The 12,430-nt window shown below is 39.7% G+C and overlaps 2 protein-coding genes across 7 annotated transcripts in view; one reads left to right on the top strand and one right to left on the bottom strand.

Moving 5' to 3' along the window:
- Nucleotides 1–4,535: 4,535 nt before the first annotated feature.
- Nucleotides 4,536–6,123, bottom strand: NKAPL (NFKB activating protein like). Its single transcript, XM_032140482.2, has one exon. The coding sequence runs from the start codon at nt 6,121–6,123 to the stop codon at nt 4,915–4,917; it is 1,209 nt and encodes a 402-aa protein (XP_031996373.1). The 3' UTR covers nt 4,536–4,914.
- The window catches only part of ZKSCAN4 (zinc finger with KRAB and SCAN domains 4), a 33,895-nt gene continuing 26,625 nt past the window's right edge, over nt 5,161–12,430 (top strand). For 2 of the 6 annotated variants that reach the window (XM_058432507.1, XM_058432504.1), the window contains exon 1: nt 6,249–6,316. The gene's annotated coding sequence lies outside the window, so the exon portion shown is untranslated. Of the gene's footprint in view, nt 5,264–6,124; nt 6,317–6,739; nt 6,864–12,430 lie in introns of those variants that run through there. The other 4 variants (XM_058432509.1, XM_058432508.1, XM_058432505.1 and 1 more) reach the window with 4 other exon arrangements.

Below are 12,430 nucleotides of genomic sequence, written 5' to 3'. Positions count from 1 at the left end.
GGAGAGACAAAATACTAAAATACAAATCAATTTTCAAACTTGAGGTTTTCATTATCCTTATTTTTGTAAACTATAGTGATCCCGTTTCTGCCAGGTTCATTCATAGGATATTCGAGATAAGAACTTTCTTTTCCATATTATCAGTAGAGATGCTATTGCATTACGAGTCATGCCACCATGCTGCAGCATAAGATTTGCAGTTCTTATCTTCTGGTAATGATGCTTCCTGCTCTTCTCTCTGCTTCTACGTATACAGCAAGGTCTCATTCATTACTCTGAGTTTTTAAATAAATTATTTGTCCAGTGATTGTTTTAAACAATCAAAGCCTACAAATGAATCTAACAAATTTATAGCTTAATATTAGGAAATCTATAACTTTAAGTCACCCATATGAGTAGGCTGATAAAGAAAAATCATATAATCTCCACAAATGCTACAATGTCATTTCATGAAACTCAACATGTATTTCTGACTAAAAGCAGAAACTCCTAATAAAAAATAGATGGATGATTCCTTTATAAGGCAAAAATAAATACATCTCAAATATACCAAAAAACCTCCCTTATATTTGATGGTGACATCTTAGACATATCGCCCATAAATTCAGATTAAAATCTAGCTGAATTGGTTAGGCTAAGAATAAAAAGAGCAATTTTGCTAAATCTATAATTTCTTACTCCCTAAATTGCTGGTGGCTAGGTTAAGAAACACCTTCCCTTGTGCTACAGAACTTTAAAACAAACATGAAATACACATTAGACCCCTTATGCCAGTGGGAGATTTTTATATTTCGTGAAACACTACTTTTGATAATTCCACAAAGTCATATAATAATGGTCTGTGAGAACATTAATGCTATTTCATAAAATGTATCAATTGTAAATTAGCACAGCCTCACTAGTTTGCTTTCTTAGGCTGTTTCTCAGCACTGAATAAAACTCAGTGTAACTCTACTGGCTAAGACAAGTTATTTGATCTGTTCAACTTCCTGCTTGAGCAGAGTGAAATAATAAAGTGATTCTGATGGTTTCTTGAAATGTAAACATAATACAAAATTTTCGTTATACTGTTTTTCTTCTATTTCACAATCCATAGCTACATACTCTGGACAAAACTACTTCAAAGGAAAAGTTGTAACCCTTTTTATTAGCTCCCCTGAGACAACAGTGATCTGCAGTCAAATTCCAACTCTTGAAATCTCTTTTAAGGCAGATTTATTGGCCAAGTCCCTCTCTAATAGCAACATTAAATGGCAAGTTAAGCATAACCACAGCAAAAAAGCTATCATGAGTATTCCACTGTAGGCATTAGATATACTATTTGTTGCATGGTGTGTATTTTATCTTTCTGGGAAAGAAGCTCACCAATCTTACCTTGGCTTACTTAGAAGTCAGTTTCTCAGCTGCATCTTCTAAGTGAGAAAGATAAAGATATTTGTTTGGCTACTCTTAGAAAATCTTTTTAGGCTTTAAAGGGCATTATAGTCAAGTGTCTCCCAGAAAAACAAGTCAAAGGTAAATAACATGGAGATATATTTGCAAGATATTTGATAAAGATCTAATTTATTAAAGAGTTTTTATGATCAGTTAAGAAAAAAACACCAACAACGCTATAGAAGAATGGGCAAAGGTTATCAGGGGAGCAGTTCACATACACACAAAAGAATTTCAAAAGACTCGTAAATACATCTATGAAGGCCAGGCGCGGTGGCTCACGCTTGTAATCCCAGCACTTTGGGAGGCCGAGGCGGGCGGATCACGAGGTCAGGAGATCGAGACCACGGTGAAACCCCGTCTCTACTAAAAATACAAAAAAAAAATTAGCCGGGCGTGGTGACGGGCCCCCTGTAGTCCCAGCTACTCGGAGAGGCTGAGGCAGGAGAATGGCGTGAACCCGGGAGGCGGAGCTTGCAGTGAGCCGAGATTGCGCCACTGCTCTCCAGCCTGGGTGAGAGAGCCAGACTCCGTCTCAAAAAAACAACAAAAAAAATACATCTATGAAAAGATGTTCTATCTTACTCTTAATAATAAATAAAAATAAAATGCCATTTTCACCTTAGATTGGGAAATATCAAAAGGTTTGAAAATACAATATTGGTGATGATGTTGGTGAGTGTGTAAACATAGAAGGTGGTGTTGCAATATCTATTAAAATTTAAAAGCACACAGAGCTTAAATCTGGCACTCTTAGACTTTCCTTGACCACTATATCAAAAAAGTTCCCCCCAATTCTGTCTCTAGCCCGTTACTTTCTTCACATCATACTGTAATTTGTAATTTTTGTCTGTTGGCTTTTGTAAGTCTGTCTCCCCCAGTAAAATGTAAAATTCTGTGATGGCAAGGAGCAAGTCTAACTTGTTTCTTGGTTTATCCCCAGTACCAGCCATAGTGCCTAATACATAGGAAGCACCTGATATTTTCCCTTTGTTTCAATAATTCTATTTTGAAGTTAGCATTTCTAGATGACCAAAAGGATTCTTTTTGGCCTAATATTCATCTATTTTTAGATGAATATGCTACAGATATACTGTCACATATCCACAGAGGCTTTCAATATAGTGCTCTGTGATAGCAAAATACAGAAAAACATCTTAACCATCCAACAAAATATGGTGCTTTCATATAATGGAATACTACAAGGTTATCTAAAAGAAAGAAAGATTCATATGTATTGATATAAAACATCTCCAGGATGTATTAATCGAAAAGAGCAAGGTGTCAATCCATGTGTATAATGTGGTATAGTTTGTTCTAAAAATGGAAATTCGCACATGTAACAGCATGTCTATCACCAATATGCCACAACCCCCTTTGGCGAAAATCTCAAGCTGGTGTGGTCCAGTATCAGCCATGTCACATCCTGTGGAAGGGTAAATGTGCCCTGCCACTTCACACTGCCCTGCCAGATTCTAGAACCCCATTTCCTCACCTTCAGTTCTCTGGGGGCTAATCAGTATTTTGAACTTTGAAAAGGGGGTTATCCAAATGAGATAGTTTGGCTAGTGTTGAACTAAAGTCTCAGGGGCCAGGCACATGTCACTGAATGACAACAAAGGCCTTTTAATAGACCATGAATGGAGCTCACTCTGAAGTATTCCCAAGACTGGTGCTAGCCAGTCTCTAGATGCTAATTCTCCTGTCCTTGTGGTCCCTCCTGACCTGGTCTCCTCCTCATGAGTTCTGCCAACTACCTTATTCTTCTTCTAGTTCTGTCTCTCTTGTTAGTTCCAACTGCATCATTTTGTAAGTCTCCCACCATTTCTCAGACCTTGATCAAAGTGAATCATTCCACGGGGGTTCAGGCTGTGAGAAACAGCCTGCCTTTTATCATATTCTGCTGGGAAAAACTGCACGGAACATCATATTCTGTGGGAACAAGAGCCAAACTGCCTCATCATGGGAACGCCTTACCAACACATAGCAGTACATAGCAGCAAGCCATACTGCCCAGACCCCTCCCACCTAGGCCTATAAGTACCCCAGCCTGTAACTGGTGGTGGGCACTGGCATTAGGCTGGTTCCCCACCTCTGTAGGTGTTATGCTGGACATAAAGCCGGCATTTCCTGTTGAACTGCCCTCTGTGTGTATGTCTTTCTTTAACCCTTATCTTCCCTTCACAACCTAACGTGTGTGTGTGTGTGTGTGTGTGTGTGTGTGTGTGTGTGTGTGACTAGGTCTGGCTATGTTATTCAGGCTGCTCTTGAACTCCTAGCCGTAAGCAATTCTCCCACCTCAGCCTCCGAAAGTGCTGGGATTACAGGCAAGCCATCATGCCTGGGCCTCCTTCTTTATACCTTATCATTTTTTCTTTCTCTTGCTAGTCTAGGTGGCCCTAATCTACTCAAGCACTCTGATCTTCATCTTTTATATCTCTTTTTATGAATAAACCTTATATCCTCTTAAATCAGAATTCGACTTCTAATAGTCAAAGCCAAGCTTTTCTTCAAGAAAATGTTCACTTTTAGCACATGTACTTTCATTATATGTTTTTTAAAAAATCATTCGAAACTGTAGTAGGCATTTATTGGTTGTCTATCCCCCTTGCCCAAAACTGCCCTGATTTTCATTCAAGAATCCATTCCTCTAGAACTGGTTTATGACTCCACAGATAAGCCATTCTATTTCCTAAGCAACAACACTTGTTTTGAGTGGGTATGTGACCCAAGCTTATCCCATTATGGTGAATCTCTGGATTCTTGGTACAATTAGCAACTAAGAAATGTTCTCTTCAGAGGTGGACCAGAAAAAAGATAACCAAACTTAGGAGCTTTGGCAGCCCTTTTGTTATGTAAGGGAAACCGGCCCAAGGAAAATGACCCTTAGAAAAAAAAAGTGGAGAAGAAAGCCAAAGTCCAATTAAAACCATGCAGAAAATCCATCCTTCTTCTAGACTTTTCATTTGTAAGAGCCACTAAATCTTTTCTATTTTCTAAGCCAGTCTGTTAACTGAAAGTAGAAGTACACACTTCATTGAATCCTTTGTTCTTTCTGGGCTTCTTTTGGTCCCCCGGGGCAAATGAATGGCAAAACAGAGTAACAAGAGAAAAAACCTTTAATAGCTTTTAATCTTTACGCTGCAACATATACCCTTGTATATGCACAGAATGTATATTCTGTATATAAGACACCAAACATATATATTTTTGGGGGGAAAGGTGTCAGGGGCTAAAGTGAAAGATTCACTTTTTACTAACTCTCCTCCTATAATGGTTGAATATTTTTAAAACCATGTGCATATATTACTTTTTAAAGTTAAAATAACAAAAAATAAGCTGCTAAAGATATCTCAAAAGAAGCTTTTTCCTGAGGGACTTACTAATATGGTAAGTACAGTAGCACTGTAAAGCCTTTTAACACTTTTGGTCATATAAAATTTTTGTTGTTAAAAGTCCTGCTGTGCAACAAATAAGTCCTTACTTGTCATCTTTCCCTTTTGTCTTTTTGTACACCATCTCTCGGAAACTGGCTAAAATCTTATTTTCTCTCTTTCGTCTCTCTTCTTGGTTAAAGGATGCAAGAGCTCTCTTCTCATCAGCACTGTAGATCTGGTTCTCCTTACGCAGTCGTACAGCCTCCATTCTGCGATGCCTGCTACCACTCATGACATAACCTGAGCATTCAAAAGAAGCGATCTCCTCACTTGTCAACCCAATTTCACCTCTGCGTGGGATTCGCTTTCCAGCTTTTACATACTCAGCCATAGCTGCACCTTCACCTGGGAGCAAAGCATGGCCATAGTTCAAAGGTTTCTCATCTTGAGAGGTATTTATTATAGGTGCTTCTGGCCCTATTAAATCCATAGTATCTGCCACATTTGGCTGCTCCATCCAGGTATCTTCTGACAACTCCTCTTCTGAGTCTTTACAGCTTGAGTCACTGGATTCTTTTTTGGTCTTCTTATTCTTCTTTTTCTTTGTTTTGTGTTTCTTTTTCTTCTCTTTCTTCTTGGCTTTAACTCTCTTTTTATCATCATCAGAGTTAGAATTTGTGTCAGACTCTGAGTTACTGTCACTATCAGAATACTTCCTATGCTTTCTTTTAGACGACTTATTCTTTCTTTTTTTCTTGTTTCTTGAACGACTGGTCTTCTTTTTCCTATGTTCTTCCGAGTTGGAATCTGAACTGCTGCTTTTCTGATGCGTTACCTCTTCTTCATCCTCAACTGGGCTATGTTCGTCAGAATCTGGCTCAGGGAACTTTGGACACGGCCCCCACACTTCAGGCGCTCCCAACTCCCCAATCCTCTCTCTCTCCTTCAGCCTCCTCTGCCGATAGCTCTCTTCCTTCTCGTAGTCTTCCGCCGACTGCCGTTCTTCTGCACAGTAGTGGTGATGGCAGCGATATCCACTATACGAGGTCGACAAAGAGGACGCGAAGGCGTAGTTGCGGAATCCTGGGGGCCGCCCTCGCGACCCAGAGCGACTAAAGGGGTAAAGAGCGCCCACGTCCGACTCACTCCAAGGAGGCCTGAGGCCCTCACGGCCGCGGGAGTGAGAGCAGGAACGGCCATCCCAAGAGGAACATCTGCTCTGCGGGGATGGTGGGCTCCCCGAGGAGCTGCGTCCTGTTCTCCGAGAGCCCATGATGTCCTCGGAATAGGTGGACCGGGATACCGGGGGCATGAGCCGCGCCTCAAGGCTGGGCGGTTACTACAGACCCAGAGGCTGGCTGGTGATTCGCGGCCACGCAGGCGCACTAGAATCGGCCTCCCACGCACGGCTTCCGCTTCCTGTCAGTTACCAAACGGAAAACGAATCCGCTCGTGTGCTATGCGGCGCGCGCCTTGGCTGCGTGAAGGCTTCTTGTGGGAAGTAGGTAGGATTGGGGCGCGCCTGTTTTTAGGACTTACATTCCCCAACTTGAGCCGTGTGGGAACATAAAAGGACGAATTTACGTTAATGATCCCCTCTACTGTTGGAACACCCACTTCTCTTTTTCGATTTCGCCTTTTACCATTTTGCTTCTCACCCTTTGTTCTTCCCTTTCATTTCCACCTCCTTAACTTTACCCCTCTGTGGAACATCCCTACTACCAACGCTCCTCCTTTTTTCCTTCCTAAAAAAGGAATTTGTCCACCCTCTTCGTGGAGGAAATATGTTTAATTAATCACTTCCCAACCCCCCTTGTTACCATTGGAAGCAAGAACCAAAACTTCTTTTGGAATCAGTTTGAGCTCACCCTCTAAGCTAGGTGAAGGCCAGAGTCGTACTTTTTTGTTTTGTTTTGTTTTGTTGACAGGATCTCACTCTGTCGCCCAAGTTGGGGTGCAGTGGCACGATCATGGCTCAGGGCCGACTTGACTTCCTAGATTCAAGAGATCCTCCCGAGGAGCTGGGACTGCAGGTGCCCACCACCACGCCAGGTTGATTTTTTTTAATAATTATTTGTAGAGACGGTTGTCACTTTGTTTCTGAGTCTGGTCTCAAACTCCTGGGTTCAAGCGATCCTCCCACCTCAGCCTTCCAAAGTGCTGGAATTACAGGTGTGAGCCACCATGCCCGGCCCAGAGTCGTGATTTTAATTATTAAATTCACAGACTTTTCCACCCTAGAAACACACAGAAGCATCCCACTCGATCTTGTAGACAGATGTCTTTCTATCTAGGGAGACTTCTTCAGAAACTTCGTAGTTTGGAAACCACTTTCTCGATACACATTAGATCTCACTCTCAGAAATGATAAACATTTTATGCAAGATCATTTAACTCTCATCTTAAAATGTAAATAGGCATTAACATCATCTTGGTTCTCTCTAATTAAGTTGATCTGCTCAGTTGTTTGACAGCCAGGTCAAAACTTAAGAATGCTGCCTTCCTGATGCTAGAACTCTAAACAACAAAATGGGGGAAATTAAATTGAATAAGACCAAATCATATCATTTGCTCTAAGTAGAATTTTAGCACTTTGATTGAAGGGGATAAGAATTAGTTTCATACATAAATTATGTGAATTTAGGAACTGGTAAACAGCAGGGAGTATTATATGTGAATGGTCACATGTATAGTGAAAATATCATATGGATAGAGTGAGTACTATAGAGTTTGTGTAAGTAAAGAAAATTTTCTTTTGGAGTTATAAACTACTTGATAGGCCAATGAAATTGATATGTCTTACTTGGATAATTGTAAATTTAAGCCATTTAGTATCTGATGTAGACTTGAATTACCAAGCTGGTTGATGAAATACTTCTTTCAGGTAGCGACACAGGAAAATGAAATTTAGAATATATTTTTGATCTTTAGAAAAGTTATGACCTAGACTAGGGGCTGGCAATCCTTTTCTGCAAAAGGCCAATAGTAAATATTTTAGGCTTTGTGGGCCAAGAGGCAAAATTGAGGATATTATTACATACTTTTTTAAGACAAAATGTACATTTATTTTAAATGATAAAGCATAATCAATAATTTGTTCAATTATTCCAAGGAATAGATAACTGGTTTTTTTAAATTTTTATTTTAAGTTCTGGGATACATGTGTAGAGTATGCAGGTTTGTTACATAGGTATACACATGCCATGGTGGTTTGCTACACCTATCAACCCATCATCTAGGTTTTAAGCCCCACATGCATTAGCTATTTGTCCTGCTGCTCTCCCTCCCCTCCTCCACCCCCCACAGGCCCTTGTGTGTGTTGTTCCCCTCCCTGTGTCCATGTGTTCTCATTGTTAAACTCCCACTTATGAGAACATGCAGTGTTTGGTTTTCTCTTCCTGTGTTAGTTTGCTGAGGATAATGGCTTCTAGCTTCATCCATGTCCCTGCAAAAACATTATCTCATTCCTTTCTTACGGCTGTATAGTATTCCATGGTGTATATTACATACTTATAACAAAAGAAAAAGCACATTTTCATTGATGCAATATAATTATATTATTATTCAAACTATAATAATTGAGTATAATTTTGCAATGCATATTTTCTAATGTTAAGAATGAAATTGCTTTTTGGATGAATAACCTTTTGCTTAATTAGGGTTCTGCCCTTGTAGGTCAAAAGTAGCCATAGACAATATATAAGTGAATGAATATGGCTGTGTTCCAACAAAACTTTATTTATAGCCGCTGAAGTGAATTTCATATGATTTTCATGTTACTAAATTTTATTATTCTTTTGATTTTTCCCCAAGCCATTAAAAAATATAAAAATAATTCCTCACTCAGACCTTTAAAAAACAGGCCATGGGGCAATTTTGGTCTGTAGGCAGCAGTTTGCTGACCCTGATTTAGCAGAAAAAACAGTGGTGCAAAAATTATGCTTATAGGGATAAAAATAAATGCCTACCATACCTTTTTAATGGGAGGATGGGCTTTTATTTTCTAAAGTTTATTTATAGATGAGCAAATGTTCATTTGCGCAGAGCATAGAAATATATTTGAAGAACTTTAAGAAAAAAGGGACAGTTTTTGAAATAACAATACATTTTAATCGTCAAGGAAAGTACCAGATGTTGAATGCTCAGCTAAAATGGAATTGTTCTCACAGGTAACCTTTTACTACCTTTCTTAAAATTTCTCAAAATTGTTTTTCATAAATCTTTCTTCTAGTTTTTATTTTATTTTATTATTTTTTGAGACAGGGTCTTACTCTGTTGCCCATGCTAGAGTGGAGTGGTACTGTCATGGCTCACTGTGTACCCTTGACCTCCTGGGCTTAAGTGATCCTTCCATTTCAGCCTCCCGAGTAGCTGGGACCACAGTTGTGTGCCACCATGCCCAACTGATCTTTGATTTTTTGTAGAGCTAGACCCTGTCTCTAGACAGATATTGCCCAGGCTGATCTTAAACTCCTGGGCTCAAGTGACCCTCTGACCTCAGCCTCAGAAAGTGCTAGCATTACAGGCATAAGCCACCATGCCCAGCTCCCAATTTTTCTTTTAAAAACTTTCAAACCTACAGAAAAGTTCAGACACCCATATATCATTTACCTAGATTCACTAGTTGTTATGATTTGGTTTCTTACTCAATTGAAAGAAAATTGCAGACATTATGATGCTTCCCCTCTAACTATTTCAGTCATGAATGCATAAAAAGAACATTTTCCTTCATAATCACAATGTCATCCTTACCCTCAAAACATACAGGATATGTTCAAAATTCTTCAATTGTTCCAAAAATGTCCTTGAGGTGGGATTGGGTATTTTGTGTGTGTTTTTAAATCTAGAATCCAAGGATCATGCATAGCATTTATCATAACATTTTAGTCTCTTTAATCTAGAACAGTTTCTCTGCCTGGTGTGAATGTTTGTGTCCCTTCATAATTCATATATTGAAATCTAATCACCAATATGATGGTATTAGGATATGGGGCTTTTGGGAGGTGATTAGGTCATAAGAGTGGGTCCCTCATGAGTGGGATTAGTACCCTTATGAAAGAGGCCACAGAGAGCTGACTTGCCCCTTCCACCATGTAAGGACACAGGTAGAATATGCCATCTATGAACCAGAGGGCGGGCCCTCACTGGACACCAAATCTATCTGCACCTTGATCTTGGACTTCTCAGCCTAAGACCTGCAAGAAATAAATTTCTGTTGTTTATAAGCCACCCGGTTTATGGTATTTTGACATAGTAGTCCAAAGGGACTAAGACAGTCCCCTCAACTTTTTTTTTTAATTTCTTGACATAGTTTTGAAGAGTCCAGGGTGATTTTTTTTTTTTAATATCTCACAATTTGAATTTATCTGATTCTTTCTTCAAGATGGAATTCAAGGTAATCCTGTTTGGCTCATCACATAGGTGATATTATATATTTCTTATTGCATTACACCAGGAGGCACTTAACATTAGTTTGTCCCAATCTATACTTACACTTATTATTAAGAAATTCCTGGCTGGGCGTGGTGGCTCACACCTGTAACTCTAGCACTTTGGGAGGTCGAGGCAGGCGGATCACTTGAGGTCAAGAGTTTGAGACCAGCCTGGCCAATATGGTGAAACCTTGTCTCTACTAAAAGTACAACAATTAGCTGGGTGTGGTGGTGCATGCCTATAGCCCCAGCTACTTGGGAGGCTGAGGCAGGAGAATTGATTGAACCTGGGAGATGGAGGTTGCGGAGAGCCAAGATCATGCCAGTGCACTCCGGCCTGGGTGACAGAGCGAGACGTGAGACTCCATCTCAAAAAAAAAAAAAAAAAAGAAAGAAATTTCTAATAAGCAAATTTATAGAGTTCTGGAGACAAACTGGAATTCAATTCCTTTCCAAATTACTTCAGACTGCCTTTACACATATATTTAGTGACCTTTACACACAAAAACAACAATAAAGGCAATATTTTGCTTTATGTCAATATGAGACATTCACTAATGAGAACCATTTTGAAGCACCTAAAACAAAAACAAAAATTAAAAACAAAAACAGACATGGGATAGTGTTTATAGCATAAGGTTAGGTAAAAAAAAATACTATATCAGCCATAAAAATGAATGAAATTATGTCTTTTGCAGCTACATGGATGGAGCTGGAGGCCATTATCCTAAGTGAAATAACTAAGAAACAAAAGTCAAATACCACATATTCTCACTTATAAGTGGGAGCTAAACCATGGGTACATATGGATGTACAGAGGCAAATAATAGACATTGGAGACTCCAAAAGGTGGGAGGATGGAAGAGGGGTGAAGGTTGAAAAATTACCTACTGGGGCCAGGCACAGTGGCTCACACCTATAATCCCAGCACTTTGGGAGGCTGAGGCAGATTGCTTGAGCCCAGGATTTCAAGACCAGCCTGGGAAACGTGGAAAGACCCTATCACTGCAAAAATAAAAATAAAAAATTAGCCAGGTGTGGTGGCATGCAACTGTAGTCTCAGCTACTTGAGAGGCTGAGGTGGGAGGATTGCTTGAGCCCAGGAGGTCAAGGCTGCAATGAGCCGTGATCATGACACTGCATTCCAGCCTGGGCAACAGAGGGGACTCTGCCTCAAGAAAAAAAAATTACCTATTGGGTACAATGTTCACTATTAAGGTGATGGGTACACTAAAAGCCCAGACTTCGCTATGCAATATATCCATGTAACAAAAGTGTACTTGTACCCACTAAATCTATAAACAATTTTTAAAACTGCATCAATATTCTGTCTGTTCAGTGATTAAAACTGGGCAAAAATTGTGTATTTTGACAAAGACTAAGAAAGAACTTGGAGTAATATATGCCTCCTTTAAAAGACTTTTAAGTCATTGGCATTTCCACATTTATTTTTATACTTTTTCTAAAAAGACCTTGCTAATGACCTGATCATTACTGAAATGGTGTCCCAATGAACATGAATCATTCAGATAAACTTATTGAGAAAGTTTCAATACAAGGAGTAGCCAACCAGTTTAAAATTTGTGTCTTTTTTTTTTTTTTTTTTGAGATGGAAGCTTTCTCTGTCGCTCAGGCTGGAGTGCAGTGGCACAATCTCGGCTCACTGCAACCTCCACCTCCCAGGTTCAAGCGATTTTCCTGCCTCAGCCTCCTGAGTAGCTGGGATTACAGTCACCCACCATCACACCCAGCTAATTTTTTGTATTTTTAGTTGAGATGGGGTTTCACCATGTTGGCCAGGCTGGTCTCGAAATCCTGACCTCAGTTTATCCACCCACCTCGGACTCCCAAAGTGCTGGGATTACAGGCGTGAGCCACCATGCCTGCCTAAAATTTGTGTCTTAGGGGCAGTTCAAAGTGGTTATAGCAGCTCCATGACATCATGAATATTCCATGTTTCTTCTCTTTCTGCTTCAATATTGTTCAATAACTTTCTGCCTCCAGCAAATGGCTTTCATCTTCATGGTTGCCTCCTCATGAAAAGATGGCCATTCTACCAAGGGACTCCTCTCTAAATTCTAGGAGGAAAGAAGGGCCAAAGGTATGGGCTGGTTGAGTCATTATTTTTTTCTTTTTTCTTTTTTTGGTCATAAAATATACAATTTTCCTAAAAACTCCATTCAGTGG

This window comes from Hylobates moloch, unplaced genomic scaffold (assembly GCF_009828535.3).
Source record: "Hylobates moloch isolate HMO894 unplaced genomic scaffold, HMol_V3 SCAFFOLD_20, whole genome shotgun sequence".
In the NCBI taxonomy this organism is placed as follows: Eukaryota; Metazoa; Chordata; class Mammalia; order Primates; family Hylobatidae; genus Hylobates; species Hylobates moloch.
Note: the sequence above shows the minus strand (reverse complement) of the source record. Positions and strands in the feature narration are given on the sequence as shown.